The sequence below is a fragment of the Bombina bombina genome, chromosome 2, assembly GCF_027579735.1.
Source record: "Bombina bombina isolate aBomBom1 chromosome 2, aBomBom1.pri, whole genome shotgun sequence".
Taxonomy (NCBI): Eukaryota; Metazoa; Chordata; class Amphibia; order Anura; family Bombinatoridae; genus Bombina; species Bombina bombina.
In genome coordinates, this window is record NC_069500.1 from 32,905,862 (window position 1) to 32,923,687 (window position 17,826).

Consider the following 17,826-nt stretch of genomic DNA (forward strand, 5'->3'; position numbering starts at 1 on the left):
ATGTATAACATTAGTACTACATGACAGGAAATAGTGCTGCCATCTAGTGCTCTTGCTAATGTATAACATTAGTATTACATGACAGGAAATAGTGCTGCCATCTAGTGCTCTTGCTAATGTATAACATTAGCATTACATGACAGGAAATAGTGCTGCCATCTAGTGCTCCTGCTAATGTTTAACATTGTTGCAAAACGGCTGCCATATAGAGCTGCAGACACGTGCACACTCATAAGCTTACTTTACTGCTTTTTAACAAAGAATAACAAGAAAACTAAGAAATTTAAATAACAGAAGTAAATTGGAAAGTTGTTTAAAATTATATCTTCTATCTGAATCAAGAGAAAAAAATTGGGTTTTATGCAGAAAGCATGTAGCTAGGTAGCGATCCCACACTCTAAGGGAACATATTGCAATTGGTTCTAGACACACACGACAGTGTAACTCAAATCGTGCATTCCCCTTTTCTCTCAATTTCTTATTATCCAGTATTTCTTTTTCAGACTCTTTTTTCTCTCTACTTCATTTGCCAGAGTTAAAGGGACACTAAAGCAAAATTGTTTCTTTCATGATTCAGATAGAACATTTGATAGTAAATTAGAAAGCTGCTTAAAATTGCTGCTCTGTGTTCTCTTGCTATCTTTATTTAAAAAGCAGGAATGTTAAGCTTAGGAGCTGGCCCATTTTAGGTTCATCACAATGGATAGTGCTTGGTGATTGGTGGCTACATTTAGGCACCAATAAGCAAGCGCAACTTAGGTTCTGAACCCAAAATGGGCCGGATCCTAAGCTTACATTTCTGCTTTAAATAAAGATACCAAGAGAACGAAGACAAATTGATAATAGGAATAAATTAGAAAGCTGCTTAAAATTGCTGCTCTGAGTCATGAAAAAGAGAATTTGGGTTTAGTGTCCCTTTTTAAGAGCTTTTTCTTTCTTTCCACAAGGGACATAAACCTAAATTTTTCCTTTCATGGTTCAGATAGAGCATACAGTTTTAAAGAACTTTCCAGCTAAACATCAGGTGAGCCAATGAGAAGAGGCATATATGTGAAGCCACCAATCAGCAGCTCACAGTAGTGCTTTACTGCTCCTGAGCCTACCTAAGTATGCTTTCCAGCAAATGATACCAATAGAACAAAGAACATTAGATAATAGAAGTAAATAGGAAATGTGTTTAAAATAGCATGTTCTATCTGAATCATGAAAGAAAAAGTTTGGGTTTCATGTCCCCTTTATTGCTTTTCATTTTAGCAAATATTTGATGGTTTTTACATTTATTTGACTCTCTTGTTGTCTGCAGGTTCTCAGAGCCCTGAAATGCTCATTACAGCCAACTGTGACTGATATAGAACTTAAATGGACCCTCCCTAGTGGTCTGGAGCCTGTTTTACTATCCAAAACTCCCAGCTCCATCTTCCAGGGCCAAAGATCTATTGTATATGCTCAGCTGAAGGGGCAGGTGAGTGACATATCATTCAGTAAAATTAGTATTCGCTCACACCTGTATTCACCTCCTAACTTCAAACCTGTTACCTGGGTCATACGGAAAGTTTTAATCAAATGTTTTTATTAGCAAATGATATGTGAATTAAGAAGGGAAACGCATTTTTAATGCTGTAAGAACTACAAAGCTCAGCATAACAAAATAAAACTGCGTACCCTTTCACTGCATTTGAATAAATACGTCATGCACAATAGTTAGAGAGCAAGGGTCTAGCGTGCTTACAAGGAGGAAGTTGCTATCTGACAACCTGGCTTTCTCATGCTAAAACTCTGTTTAATGGAGCTGTGAGTTTTTGGGCACAAATCTGAAGAGCTGCAAACATCCTCAAAGCAGCCTAAATTACTCTACAGTTTTCCCTTCTTTGTTCAATAAATTTGTTATTGGATCTCACTCCCTGCCCCTTCTCACTGTTTCTCGGCATTTACGTAGCCTCTGCACACACCTGAGTTGAATATCTCACACACAGCTCTGTAAAACGAACTAAGGATCATATTTTACAGAGCTGTGTTAGAGATATTCATGTCTGGTGTGTGCAGAGGATAAAAGGAAATTTATGCTTACCTGATAAATTGATTTCTTTTACGATACGAGTACACGGATTTCATCCTTACTTGTGGGATATCGCCTCCTGGTCAGCAGGAGGAGGAGGCAAAGAGCACCACAGCAGAGCTGTATATATAGCTCCTCCCTTCCCTCCCACTCCAGTCATTCGACCGAAGTTAGGAAGAGAAAGGAAAAGCCAAGGTTCAGAGGTGACTGAAGTTTAGCAAATAAAAAGAAAAGGACCTGTCTTATAAAAACAGGGCGGGCCGTGGACTCATCGTATCGTAAAAGAGATACATTTATGAGGTAAGCATAAATTTCCTTTTCTTTTACAAGATACGATGAGTCCACAGATTTCATCCTTACTTGTGGGATACAATACCAAAGCTACAGTACACGGATGAAATGGGAGGGACAAGACAGGGAACCTAAACGGAAGGCACCACCCCAAAAACAGCCTCAGAGGAGGCAAAAGTATCGAATTTGGAGAAAGTGTGAAGAGACGACCAGGTTACAAATTTGCAAATCTGTTCAACAGAAGCATCATTTTTGAAAGCCAATGAGGAAGTCACAGCTCTACTGGAATGAGCCGTAATTCGTGTAGGAGGCTGCTGTCCAGCAGTCTCATATGCAAACCGGATGATACTCTTCAGCCAAAATGACAGAGAGGTAGCCGTAGCTTTCTGACCCCTACGCTTCCCAGAAAATACAATGAACAGGGAATACGTTTGATGAAAATCCTTAGTGGCCTGTAAGTAAAACTTTAAAGCACGGACCACATCCAAATTGTTTAACAGTCGCTCCTTCTTAGAAGAAGGATTAGGACACAAGGAAGGAACAACAATTTCCTGATTAATATTTTTATTAGAAACAACCTTAGGAAGAAAACCAGGTTTGGTATGTAACACCACCTTATCAGAATGGAAAATAAGATGAGAATCACATTGTAATGCCGAAAGCTAAGAAACTCTGCAAGCAGAAGAAATAGCAACCAAAAACAAAACTTTCCAAGATAACAACTTAATATCTATGGAATGCATAGATTCAAACGGAACCCCTTGAAGAACATTAAGATCTAAATTCAGACTCCAAGGAGGAGCAATTGATCGAAACACAGGCCTGATTCTAGTCGGAGCCTGACAAAAGGATTGAACGTCTGGAACATCTGCCAGACGCTTGTGAAGCAAAATAGACTACGCAGAAATCTGTCCCTTTAAGGAACTTCCTGACAATCCTTTCTCCAATCCTTCTTGGAGAAAGGACAAAATCCTGGGAATCCTAACCCTACTCCATGAGTAGCCCTTGGATTCGCACCAATAAAGATATTTACGCCATATCTTATAGTAAATCTTTCTCGTAACAGGCTTACGTGCCTGTATCAAGGTATCAATGACCGAATCAGAGAACCCTCACTTAGATAAAATCAAGCGTTGAATCTCCAGGCAGTTAGCTGCAGAGAAACTAGATTCGGATGATGGAAGGGTCCCTGAATGAGGTCTTTCCTCAATGGAAGCTTCCACGGAGGCTGAGATGACATGTCCACCAGATCGGCATACCAAGTCCTGCAAGGCCACGCAGGAGCGATGAGGATCACCAAAGCCCTCTCCTGTTTGACTCGAGCAATCACCCGGGGAAGGAGAGCAAACGGCGGGAACACATAAGCTAGGTTGAATGACCAAGGCCCTGCCAAGGCATCTATCAGTTCGGCCTGGGGATACCTGGACCCGTATCTCGTAAGCTTGGCATTCTGACGAGATGCCATAAGATCCAACTCCGGCCTGCCCCATCTGAGAATCAGATTGGCAAATACCTCCGGATGGAGTTCCCATTCCCCCGGATGAAAAGTCTGTCTGCTCAGAAAATGCGCTTCCCAGTTTTCCACTCCTGGGATGTGGATCGCCGACAGATAACAAGAGTGGGCCTCCGCCCACTGAATTATCTTGGCTACTTCTGTCATCGCTAAGGAACTCCTTGTTCCTCCCTGATGATTGATGTACGCTACAGTCGTAATGTTGTCCGACTGGAATCTGATGAATTTGGTCGAAGCCAACTGAGGCCAAGCCAGAAGCGCATTGAATATTGCTCTCAACTCTAGGATATTGATGGGGAGTAAAGACTCCGATTGAGTCCATACACCCTGAGCCCTCAGGGAGTTCCAGACTGCACCCCAGCCTATTAAGCTGGCGTCTGTTGTTACTATCACCCATGAGGGTCTGCGGAAGCATGTCCCCTGGGACAGATGATCCATCGACAACCACCATAGAAGAGAGTCTCGTCTCCTGATCTTAGTTATTTGAGGAGACAAATTTGCATAATCTCCATTCCACTGACTGAGCATGCTCAGTTGCAGAGGTCTGAGATGAAAACGAGCAAACGGAACGATGTCCATTGGCGCTACCATCAACCCAATTGCTTCCATGCACTGAGCCACTGATGGCCGAGGTTTGGACTGAAGGGATCGGCATGTACTCAGAATCTTTAGCTTTCTGACCTCCGTCAGAAAGATTTTCATTGATAGAGAATCGATTAGCGTTCCCAAGAAGGGGATCCTTGTCTGTGGAACTAGTGAACTCTTTTCCAAATTCCAAAGGACCGTGAGTCCTTAGAAAGGACAGAACAATGTCGGTATGAGACTTTGTGAGCTGATAAGACGACGCCTGGATCAGAATGTCGTCCAGATAAGGCTCCACTGCAATGCCCCGCGGCCTGAGAACTGCCAGCAGAGATCCCAGAACCTTTGTGAAAATTCTGGGTGCCGTGGCCAGACCAAAAGGAAGAGCCACAAACTGAAAATGTTTGTCCAGAAAGGCAAAACGGATTAACTTGTGATGATCCTTGTGGCCAGGAACATGAAGATTTGCGTCCGTTAGATCCACGGTAGTCATAAATTGGCCTTCCTGGATCAATGGAAGAATGGTACGAATAGTTTCCATCTTGAAAGATGGAACTCGGAGAAACTTGTTCAGACTTTTGAGATCTAAAATAGGTTGGAACGTTCCCTCTTTTTTGGGAACTACAAAGAGATTTGAGTAAAACCCCTGACCCTGTTCCTGTATTGGAACGGGACATATTACTCCCATGGAAACAAGGTCTCTTACACAACTTAAGAACGCCTCTCCTTTTTATCTGGTTTGCAGATAATCTTGAAAGAAGAAACCTTCCTCTGGGTTAAGAGTTTCTGAATTCCAACTGATATCCCTGAGACACAATTTCCAGTGTCCAGGGATCCTGAACATCTCTTATCCAAGCCTGGACGAAGAGAGAGAGTCTGCCCCCCACCAGATCCGGTCCCGGATCGGGGGCTGACCCTTCATGCTGACTTTGTAGCAGCAGCAGGCTTCTTGGATTGTTTACCCTTGTTCCAGGGCTGGTTGGGTCTCCAAGTAGACTTGGCTTGGGAATAATTCCCTTCCTGTTTAGTGGAAGAAGAAGAGGGAACTCCCTTGAAATTTCGAAAGGAAGGAAAATCACTCTGTCGCCCTCTCTGTTTGGACCTTTTATCCTGAGGGAGGAGGTGACCCTTACCTCCCGTTATGTCACAAATGACTTCCTTCAAGTCAGGCCCGAATAGGGTGTTCCCCTTGTAAGGAATAGACAAAAGCTTAGTTTTGGATGACACATCCGCAGACCAAGATTTTAACCATAAAGCTCTGCGTGCTAAGATGGCAAAGCCTGAACTCTTAGCTGCCAATTTAATAATCTGCAGAGAAGCATCTAATAAATAAATTAGCTAACTTAAGAGCTTTAAATCGATCTTGTATCTCTTCCAAAGGAGTCTCAGTCTTAAGAGACTCTTCCAGAGCATCAAACCAATAGGCGGCCGCAGTGGTAACTGTGACAATGCAAGCCGCAGGTTGTAACAGGAATCCCTGATGAACGTAAAGTTTCTTAAGGAGACCCTCTAATTTCTTATCCATAGGGTCCCTAAACGCACAACTATCCTCAATAGGAATAGTAGTACGCTTGGCCATAGTAGAGACAGCACCCTCAAACTTAGGGACCGACTGCCAAGAATCTCTAAAAGCATCAGCTATAGGATACATCTTTTTAAAAACTGGGGAAGGAGAGAAGGGAATACCTGGTCTCTCCCATTCCTTTGCAATAATTTCTGAAGTCCTTTTCAGGACTGGAAAAATATCCGAATGAGATGGGACATCCAACTTACTCAATTCTTCTGGAGTGACCACTATCGAGTCACAATCATCCAGAGTAACCAACACCTCCCTCGGTAATAAACGGAGGTGCTCAAGTTTAAACCTGAAAGAAACTACGTCCGAATCAGTCAGAGGTAAGGTACACCCTGAGTCAGACAGTTCACCTTCTGAGAGTACCGCAGTACTCTCCAACTCAGAACCCCGGAAGGGTATTCAGCAATTGCCATCATAGAATCAGAGGCAGAATTGACTACATAGTTGTCCTGTTTGGACCGCTTGCCGTGCAATAAGGGTAAATTAGCTAGCGCATCAGAAAGTGTAGAGGACATAACTGCAGCTATGTCTTTTAATGTAAAGGCTGCAGAAACTGGTGAAATACAAGGCCCCGCTTGAGCGGGTGTTAAGGGCTGCAACGCTTGGGGAGAAAGCTGCGACATGCTCTGCATCTCATCTGTAGAGTCTTGAGAAGTATTCAACTTAGTCAAAGATTTGTTAAAAACAATTTTGTCTCTAAAATGTAAGGCCCTCTCTATACATGAGGGACAAAACGGAGCAGGGGGTTCCACAGTGGCATCCAAACACATTGAACACGCAATAGTTTGAATAACATCAGCATCCATCATAACAGATAGCAAAAAACAATTTGGTCTGAATTTTGCAGTCCATTAGCATAGAAAACAAAAACTGAAGCACAGATTATCTTAAACCTGACAGCTACTGTGCCTTTAAAAACTAAACCGGCATAAACAATGTTAAAGCCTGAAAGGGTTAATAAGCACAGTTTATGCATAACTGCTAACGTGTTTAAGAAAAAAATACAGCAATTCAAGACAATCCTTCAGACTTATTTCAGTATCTCGCCACAGCTCTGCTGCGGTGCCTACCTGCCCCCACGGTCTTCCGACCACACTGACAAGGAACCGGAGGATGATCGAAAATGTCTGACTGCTCGTGTTTGCAACTAGTACGATGCGGTCGTGGCGTGCGCTTATTTTCCAGCATCCGGAAGTAAGCCAGACTGCGAGGCTAACAGCGCACCAAAGCAAGCCGCGCCCACCGTGGGCGTAACATCGGCCGAATTTCCATATTCTGTGAAGTTCACCGCGCTGCAACAAAAAGCCGAATCAGAACCCCTGCTACCATGAGAAAAATGTACGCAGACCAAAATAAAACATGCCGCCGTAATCCGGAGTCCTATTTGCAAGGACTCCGATAATCACTCCAGCATCAAACAAAGAGGCACTATAGCCCCAGCATATACACTGCAGCTATGTTCCAGCCCCTGTATAAAGCCCATTCACAGGATCATCCTAGGTATAATTGCCCATACCTCTAATGAGCCCCTCTTGTGACTCACACACATAGAAACAGAACAGCCCTGTCATGTTTGCTAGGGCCCATGCTCCAATAGTGTATGCTGATACAGTCCCTTCTGAGTTAGCCAGTTTCCCAGAAATAAAAGACTGGACTTACCTCAGTGCTGATCGACAACATGAGAAGGTCCACAGGATCAAGAGGTCTTCTCCAGCAGCTCTGTGGACACATAAGGGCCTTAGTTAATATCTGCTAAGACCATCGGTATACAAAGGGCAGCACCAGTATTGGAGGCACAGTGAGGGTAAAACCCCACCAGTTCCCATTTCCTTAAAGCCACCTGTAGCTCTACTCTAGAGACTGACAAGGAATATGGCTACAACCTATAGTAAAATAGCACACTTTGGTACCATTTTAAAAATAAAAAAACTCTTTATTGAAGAAACTAACACCTCACTTTACCTCTTCCTTTCACTAACACAGGCAAAGAGAATGACTGGAGTGGGAGGGAAGGGAGGAGCTATATATACAGCTCTGCTGTGGTGCTCTTTGCCTCCTCCTGCTGACCAGGAGGCGATATCCCACAAGTAAGGATGAAATCCGTGGACTCATCGTATCTTGTAAAAGAAAGAAATGCTGGGTAACAGTGAGGATGTGGGGAGTGAGATCCAATTACAGATTTACCAAACACAGAAGGGAAAACTGCAGAGTAAGTTTAGGCTGATTTGTGGATGTTTGCAGCTCATAATTTTCTTCTTAAAAGGTAAGAGTCCACAGCTGCATTCATTACTTTTGGGAAATACAGAAACTAGCCACCAGGATGAGGCAAAGACACCCCAGCCAAAGGCTTAAATACCTCCCCCACTTCCCTCATCCCCCAGTGAGAGCATGGATAAAAGTTAGAGTCCGGAGATGCAGGGAGAGTTTTCCTGCAAACCCATCCCATAGTAACAGCTACTTGGTAATCGGCATTGACGATTTTCGCTGCCTACCTTTCTTCACTCAAGTCCATGTCAGAAGCGATGCTACTATCTGTTACACTTGAAGGGCCATGTTCCTGTTCCACGGTGTAGATTCCGGTAAGATCGTTTCATTTTATTTCGATATGTGAATGTAATGTTAACGACACGAGATAAGGTCCCAGTGGGACTCCTTTTATCTTATCCCATGATTCCTTAGGGTTAATATTTCCTGAGGGGTTTTATTGAACTGGGGGGTCTTTTAATCATGTTTGTTATATGGTTCTATCTGCAAATGTGTAGCTATACTTAGGATCACTGCCTATACAAGGCCTTCTTTTAATGAAGTGATCTTTCTAGATTGCGCGCCCTATTCGTGACTGGCACAGTGCACCTCGGGACGGGTGCAGTAACGTTGTTTCTCACTTCCGTATGGTGACTGTGCGACCGAGAGATTGCGCACCCTATTCGTGACTGGCACAGTGCACCTCGTGACGGGTGCAGTAACGTTGTTTCTCACTTCCGTATGGTGACTGTGTGCGACTGAGCTCGTGGGTTGTGTTGGTCTCAGGAGATGGTGAGTACCCCAGCCATTGTGGGTGTTAAATAGTGCCAGTTAGTTTTTTGTCATTTTTGTAATCCCAAGATTATGGAGGATTCTGATATGCGCAACACGGGTGCTTCCGATACGGATGCATGCAAAACTAGGGAATGGGTAATAAAGGGATTATCTATCTTTTTAAACAATAAAAATTCTGGTGTAGAATGTCCCTTTAAGACATGTTTTGGCAATGTTGGAGGATCCCAGTCCTAGCGGGCTGACTGATCAGAGGCTTTAGAAGCTGGATGGCAAAATGGATAAGACGTTTGGGGATGAAGCCAATGTCCTTAACGTCACCGTTTTTTCTTTTTCTTTGTTTTTCGGTTCCAGTTCTGAGCTCCGGTGTATGGGACTTTTATTCACCTTGTGCGTTCACCCGATGGGTGTTGCCTTCATTTTATTTTTTGATCTGGATGAATGTGTTTAATTTGTTTTTTCTTAAGCTCATGTCTTTTAGATTTTCGTTTTTATGAATGTTTTTCTCTGAAACCAATACTTGCAATTTTTAGGTTGCATGGACACTTCCTCGGAAGTTGCGCACTTGTTGAATAATAGAATTATGTTTTTCTAGTTTATTTATCGATCCTTCGGGACAAATTTTCTTGGACCTTGGGCAGTTCTAGAGTGTCCTTATACCAGGCAGGTACTGGTTGGATACTTTTTCAGCTGTTACCAGCCTATTAAGCATTTTATTGCGGAGGCGGAGTTTCCTTCTTTCCTGCTTTGGGTGGATCATATGGTCTGGATGCGCGGGCATGTTATTTCTCTGCTCAGAGTTGTGTTACTCTAAGAGTTGGTGTGCAGGGGTTCCCTGCTTTCGATGGGGAGCTGCAAAGCTCCTGCTTAAAGAAGATTTTGGAAGATAGATCCTTCAAGGATCTCTGGCTGTCGTCTCTTCCATTACCCTTGGTCTGATCATGATCTCGACATTCGGGTGTCTTTCCGTCCTCGTTGCAACTCTAGCCTTGGGGCTTGTCAGTGACGAGGTGAGATTGGTTTCGGAGGGCCGCCCTTCTGGGGGTCAGGTAGTTGACTCTTTATCCTCGATGTTTCGTGGACGGTGCCTTAAGTTCGATTCTCTGGGATGGCGAGCAGGGTACAGGGTTCTCATTCGCCTTCGGGTGTTGGTTGCTACCCTGCCTGTGTGTGTAGCACATATTAACGTTTCCCTACGAGATGTCTTTGTGATCCAAGTGCCCTGGGTGCTAAATCTTAGACCGTTAAGGAAGTCTTTTGTGACTCTTGGGTTAGAGGCTATTGCTATATCGCCAAGTCTACGGACTTAGAGGTGCGTTCCTACTTGTTGGATATTCGATTGATTCCTTTTCGAGGACCCTGACCTGGTCTCTGTCTCTCCTTCGATGGGTGGGGATGGTTCGATTTCACACTAGATGTTTGTGGTCCCGTGGGCCTCTCTCCGTAGGGATCCCTCGGCTTTGTGGCTTAGGCTCCTTAGGTCCTTTTGACGGTTCTGTACTGGTCTTCTGGCGCATTTATGCTGTTCCTGTAAACTTCAGGTATCTTCACCTGGGTTGGAGATATGGCCGAGGGGTCTCGCCTCTATGGTAGGGTAGTTTTCTGTAGTTTATTTCCCTTCTCTTCTAGAGCGGGGGTAGGGTTCTCCTGGTTCGGAGTTACCTTAGTAGTCAGAGTGACCTGTGGGTCCTTGGTGTCTTGCCTTGTAAGGGTCTTTTCCCTTCTTGCGTTCCAGAATCCTGGAAGGGGAGTTACGATGTAGTGACTGGTTTCTAGGTTTCTGTAGCGGGAGGCAGAGGGTTTGATCCCTATGGGGCTCCTGCTATATGTTGAATTCCGTTATATGGCTGCTGGGAGCCTTCTTCCCTTGGGAAGTGTTCCTTGTTTTAGAGAAGACGGCCATGTAGGGGGTTTTGTACCCGATCACAATGTCTATCCTGACTCATGGTAGCATACAGTTTGTAGTAACGATAAGCGGTCTACCCGGGGGATTTGTTCCTATGTTGACCCTTCCTTTCTCCTCTGGAAATCTGGGACTCTTGTCTTTGGTCTTGACTAGCCTTTGGGCTGGGACCATTATCCTAGAGGTAAGATTAGGGGTTGGTTACTCTATGCAGGGTTGACAGTTTTCTTTAGAGTCGGTTCTCTCCTTTGTGGGAGGTCTTGGATGCCCTCCTCTTTCCCACTGGTGTTCGGTGCTGGGAGGGGTCGCTCCTTTGAGCCTGATATTTGGGGGGCTGTGAGCATCAGTGAGTCAGCTTTCTACCTGGAAGCTGGTCATTGGTATTGCCTGTTCAGACAGTTGGTGTTCTTTTTGGAGAACTCTTCTAGATGCTGGGATAGTTATCCTGTTTCTGCTGTCTAGCTTGCAGTTCTAGATCTTTTATGAGACAACAGGAAACTCATGGTTTTCCTGGAGTACCTTTTGGTATGGTACAGGGTCAGGGGTATGAGGGTGTTCGAGTCCTTTTTGGGACATGTTTCCCTGTGTATGGATCTCTTTTTCTTCGGTCCTTGGGTTTTTAGGGAGTTTGCCTCCCTGGGAGTTGCTATTGTAAGACAACCATGGGTTGTTCTATGTTCTGCAGTGGAATGATCTTTTAGATTTTTCATGAGAATCTGTTTTCCTTTTTGGGGGCAGATAGCGGCCTTGTCCCTTCATGGGAGTCGTGATCTGCAGGGCTGACTTCTCGGAGGTTGTTTGGGTCTGACGGACTCTGGGACTGAGCGGTTTATTTCAGCTTTGCCGGCGGTATAACTAATGTGCAGTTAACCGGGCTTCGGGTTTTCACCCGTGTCGTCTATATTTTTAGGGTATCGAATAATCAGGCTGTGGTGCCTTTCGAAGGGGCCGCCTTTTGTACCCACCCGTTGTTTGCATTCAGTGTCCCCTAGCTTGGGTATTCTTTTTCCCAAAAGTAATGAATGCAGCTGTGGGCTCTTCCCTTTTAAGAAGAAAAACATAAATTATGCTTACCTGATAATTTAATTTTCTTCTGAAGGGAAGAGTCTACAGCTCCCGCCCGTGTTTTTATCTATTAGGCGGCTGTAATCTTTTGTTCTTCTGGCACCTTTTTTCACCCTGATATTTCTCATACTGTTCCTTGTTCCCTCGGCAGAATGACTGGGGGATGAGGGAAGTGGGGGAGGTATTTAAGCCTTTTGGCTGGGGTGTCTGTACCTCCTCCTGGTGGCCAGGCTCTGTATTTCCCATAATTAATGAATGCAGCTGTGGACTCTTCCCTTCAGAAGAAAATGAAATTATCAGGTAAGCATAATTTGTTTTTATGCTACCTAAAACCCTTTAATGCAGAGCAGTGTTATTGCTGTTTCAGTCTAGTAACCGCAGTGACTAGGAAGCTGCAGATTTGTACACAGAACACACAGCCCCATTACACAGAGCTTCAGCATGAGAAAGCCAGGGCTGTCATACTGACTACCTGGCTGTGAGCAGGCTAGTTAAAGGGATATTATACACTTGAATTTTCTTTGCATAAATGTTTTGTAGATGATCCATTTATATAGCCTATACAGCTTTTTTTTTTAAATGTATAGTTTTGCTTATTTTTAAATAACATTGTGTTTATTTTCAGACTCCTTACCAAGCCCCCCAAAGTTTTAGGAGAATGCTGACATATGCCTAATCCAGCTTGCTCCTGTTTGTGTAAAGGGTGTTTCATATGCAGGTGGAGGGGGGGGGGGGGTGTCTGCATTTTTTGCTATTGAAGCACTTGCAGTGGGTGTTCCAGCTATCTTTCTTTTACAAGATATACCGAGTCCACGGTTTTCATCCTTGTGGGATATAATCCTCCTGTTAACAGGAAGTGGCAAAGAGCACCACAGCAGAGCTGCTATATAGCTCCTCCCTTAACTCCTCCCCCCAGTCATTCTCTTTGCCTATGTTTCATAGAAAGTAGGTAAAGTTTAAGAGGTGATAAAATATCAGTTTTTAGTTTCTTCAAGCAAGAATTTTTTATTTTCAAATTGTACTGGAGTGTACTATTTTTCCTCAGGCAGAACATGGAAGAAGAATTCTGCCTTGAGTCTGATGATTTCAGCAGTTGTAACTGAGATCAATGTTTACTTCCCACAAGATGTCTGAGGAATACAGAGAAATCTTCAGTGTGGGGAACGGTTTGTTGCTGCAAGCAACTTTGAGGTATGTGCATTCTGTGAAGACCCGGTTCAGAATTGACAGACATGAAGGTACATACTAGAGGGGTAAGCAGTACTCTGGACAGAATGGGACTAGTCCCCTGTGTAAAATAACATATAAGAGAGAGTACGTTTTTTACACACAATCTGAAAAAAATTATGGCACTTTATTTCTGTGAGACACTGTAATTTAGGACACTCATCCTGGCAGACATAATTTATTACATAAGGGCTGCTACGTTGTATTAAATAGGGGTTCCACATGGCACTTGTTTTACTAAAGACCGCTTCCCATGCGGCTGGGTATGCTTAACTCCCATCGTAGAAGATGGGCGGGGCCTATTTCTTTCATGTAATTAGCAAGAGTCCATGAGCTAGTGACGTATGGGATATACATTCCTACCAGGAGGGGCAAAGTTTCCCAAACCTTAAAATGCCTATAAATACACCCCTCACCACACCCACAATTCAGTTTTACAAACTTTGCCTCCGATGGAGGTGGTGAAGTAAGTTTGTGCTAGATTCTACGTTGATATGCGCTCCGCAGCAAGTTGGAGCCCGGTTTTCCTCTCAGCGTGCAGTGAATGTCAGAGGGATGTGAGGAGAGTATTGCCTATTTGAATGCAGTGATCTTTCTACGGGGTCTATTTCATAGGTTCTCTGTTATCGGTCGTAGAGATTCATCTCTTACCTCCCTTTTCAGATCGACGATATACTCTTATATATACCATTACCTCTGCTGATTCTCGTTTCAGTACTGGTTTGGCTTTCTACAAACATGTAGATGAGTGTCCTGGGGTAAGTAAATCTTATTTTTTGTGACACTCTAATCTATGGTTGGGCACTTTGTTTATAAAGTTCTAAATATATGTATTCAAACATTTATTTGCCTTGTCTCAGAATGTTCAACATTCCTTATTTTTCAGACAGTCAGTTTCATATTTGGGATAATGCATTTGAATTAATCATTTTTTCTTACCTTCAAAAATTTGAATTTCCCTGTGGGCTGTTAGGCTCGCGGGGGCTGAAAATGCTTCATTTTATTGCGTCATTCTTGGCGCGGACTTTTTTGGCGCAAAAAATCTTTTCCGTTTCCGGCGTCATACGTGTCGCCAGAAGTTGCGTCATTTTTTGACGTTATTTTGCGCAAAAAATGTTGGCGTTCCGGATGTGGCGTCATTTTTGGCGCCAAAAGCATTTAGGCGCCAAATAATGTGGGCGTCTTATTTGGCGCTAAAAAATATGGGCGTCGCTTTTGTCTCCACATTATTTAAGTCTCATTTTTTTATTGCTTCTGGTTGCTAGAAGCTTGTTCTTTGGCATTTTTTTCCCATTCCTGAAACTGTCATTTAAGGAATTTGATCAATTTTGCTTTATATGTTGTTTTTTCTCTTACATATTGCAAGATGTCTCACGTTGCATCTGAGTCAGAAGATACTACAGGAAAATCGCTGTCTAGTGCTGGATCTACCAAAGCTAAGTGTATCTGCTGTAAACTTTTGGTAGCTATTCCTCCGGCTGTTGTTTGTATTAATTGTCATGACAAACTTGTTAATGCAGATAATATTTCCTTTAGTAAAGTACCATTGCCTGTTGCAGTTCCTTCAACATCTAAGGTGCAGAATGTTCCTGATAACATAAGAGATTTTGTTTCTGAATCCATCAAGAAGGCTATGTCTGTTATTTCTCCTTCTAGTAAACGTAAAAAATCTTTTAAAACTTCTCTCCCTACAGATGAATTTTTAAATGAACATCATTCTGATTCTGATGACTCTTCTGGTTCAGAGGATTCTGTCTCAGAGATTGATGCTGATAAATCTTCCTATTTATTTAAAATGGAATTTATTCGTTCTTTACTTAAAGAAGTACTAATTGCTTTAGAAATAGAGGATTCTGGTCCTCTTGATACTAATTCTAAACGTTTAGATAAGGTATTTAAATCTCCTGTGGTTATTCCAGAAGTTTTTCCTGTTCCTAATGCTATTTCTGCAGTAATTTCCAAAGAATGGGATAAATTGGGTAATTCATTTACTCCTTCTAAACGTTTTAAGCAATTTATATCCTGTGCCGTCTGACAGATTAGAATTTTGGGACAAAATCCCTAAAGTTGATGGGGCTATTTCTACCCTTGCTAAACGTACTACTATTCCTACGTCAGATGGTACTTCGTTTAAGGATCCTTTAGATAGGAAAATTGAATCCTTTCTAAGAAAAGCTTATCTGTGTTCAGGTAATCTTCTTAGACCTGCTATATCATTGGCGAATGTTGCTGCAGCTTCAACTTTTTGGTTGAAAACTTTAGCTCAACAAGTAACAGATCATGATTCTCATGATATTATTATTCTTCTTCAGCATGCTAATAATTTTATCTGCGATGCCATTTTTGATATTATCAGAGTTGATGTCAGGTTTATGTCTCTAGCTATTTTAGCTAGAAGAGCTTTATGGCTTAAGACTTGGAATGCTGATATGGCTTCTAAATCAACTCTACTTTCCACTTCTTTCCAGGGTAACAAATTATTTGGTTCTCAGTTGGATTCTATTATCTCAACTGTTACTGGTGGGAAAGGAACTTTTTTACCACAGGATAAAAAATCTAAAGGTAAAAACAGGGCTAATAATCGTTTTAGTTCCTTTCGTTTCAACAAAGAACAAAAGCCTAATCCTTCATCCTCAGGAGCAGTTTCAGTTTGGAAACCATCTCCAGTCTGGAATAAATCCAAGTCTGCTAGAAAGGCAAAGCCTGCTTCTAAGTCCACATGAAGGTGCGGCCCTCATTCCAGCTCAGCTGGTAGGGGGCAGGTTACGTTTTTTTCAAAGAAATTTGGATCAATTCTGTTCACAATCTTTGGATTCAGAACATTGTTTCAGAAGGGTACAGAATTGGTTTCAAGATGAGACCTCCTGCAAAGAGATTTTTTCTTTCCCGTGTCCCAGTAAATCCAGTGAAAGCTCAAGCATTTCTGAATTGTGTTTCAGATCTAGAGTTGGCTGGAGTAATTATGCCAGTTCCAGTTCCGGAACAGGGGATGGGGTTTTATTCAAATCTCTTCATTGTACCAAAGAAGGAGAATTCCTTCAGACCAGTTCTGGATCTAAAAATATTGAATCGTTATGTAAGGATACCAACGTTCAAGATGGTAACTGTAAGGACTATCTTGCCTTTTGTTCAGCAAGGGAATTATATGTCCACAATAGATTTACAGGATGCATATCTGCATATTCCGATTCATCCAGATCATTATCAGTTCCTGAGATTCTCTTTTCTGGACAAGCATTACCAGTTTGTGGCTCTGCCGTTTGGCCTAGCTACAGCTCCAAGAATTTTTACAAAGGTTCTCGGTGCCCTTCTGTCTGTAATCAGAGAACAGGGTATTGTGGTATTTCCTTATTTGGACGATATCTTGGTACTTGCTCAGTCTTTACATTTAGCAGAATCTCATCCGAATCGACTTGTGTTGTTTCTTCAAGATCATGGTTGGAGGATCAATTTACCAAAAAGTTCATTGATTCCTCAGACAAGGGTAACCTTTCTGGGTTTCCAGATAGATTCAGTGTCCATGACTCTGTCTTTAACAGACAAGAGACGTCTAAAATTGATTTCAGCTTGTCGAAACCTTCAGTCACAATCATTCCCTTCGGTAGCCTTATGCATGGAAATTCTAGGTCTTATGACTGCTGCATCGGACGCGATCCCCTTTGCTCGTTTTCACATGCGACCTCTTCAGCTCTGTATGCTGAATCAATGGTGCAAGGATTACACAAAGATATCTCAATTAATATCTTTAAAACCGATTGTTCGACACTCTCTAACGTGGTGGACAGATCACCATCGTTTAATTCAGGGGGCTTCTTTTGTGCTTCCGACCTGGACTGTAATTTCAACAGATGCAAGTCTCACAGGTTGGGGAGCTGTGTGGGGATCTCTGACGGCACAAGGAGTTTGGGAATCTCAGGAGGTGAGATTACCGATCAATATTTTGGAACTCCGTGCAATTTTCAGAGCTCTTCAGTTTTGGCCTCTTCTGAAGAGAGAATCGTTCATTTGTTTTCAGACAATGTCACAACTGTGGCATACATCAATCATCAAGGAGGGACTCACAGTCCTCTGGCTATGAAACAAGTATCTCGAATTTTGGTTTGGGCGGAATCCAGCTCCTGTCTAATCTCTGCGGTTCATATCCCAGGTGTAGACAATTGGGAAGCGGATTATCTCAGTCGCCAAACGTTGCATCCGGGCGAATGGTCTCTTCACCCAGAGGTATTTCTTCAGATTGTTCAAATGTGGGAACTTCCAGAAATAGATCTGATGGCGTCTCATCTAAACAAGAAACTTCCCAGATATCTGTCCAGATCCCGGGATCCTCAGGCGGAGGCAGTGGATGCATTATCACTTCCTTGGAAGTATCATCCTGCCTATATCTTTCCGCCTCTAGTTCTTCTTCCAAGAGTAATCTCCAAGATTCTGAAGGAATGCTCGTTTGTTCTGCTGGTAGCTCCGGCATGGCCTCACAGGTTTTGGTATGCGGATCTTGTCCGGATGGCCTCTTGCCAACCGTGGACTCTTCTGTTAAGACCAGACCTTCTGTCACAAGGTCCTTTTTTCCATCAGGATCT

General features: G+C 43.0%; 1 protein-coding gene across 1 annotated transcript in view; it reads left to right on the forward strand.

Moving 5' to 3' along the window:
- The window catches only part of LOC128648384 (von Willebrand factor A domain-containing protein 5A), a 314,477-nt gene that overhangs the window by 178,416 nt on the left and 118,235 nt on the right, over positions 1-17,826 (forward strand). The window contains exon 15 of the mRNA XM_053700991.1: positions 1,304-1,462. Coding sequence (XP_053556966.1) covers positions 1,304-1,462 — 159 coding nt within the window. The remainder of the gene's footprint in view (positions 1-1,303; positions 1,463-17,826) is intronic.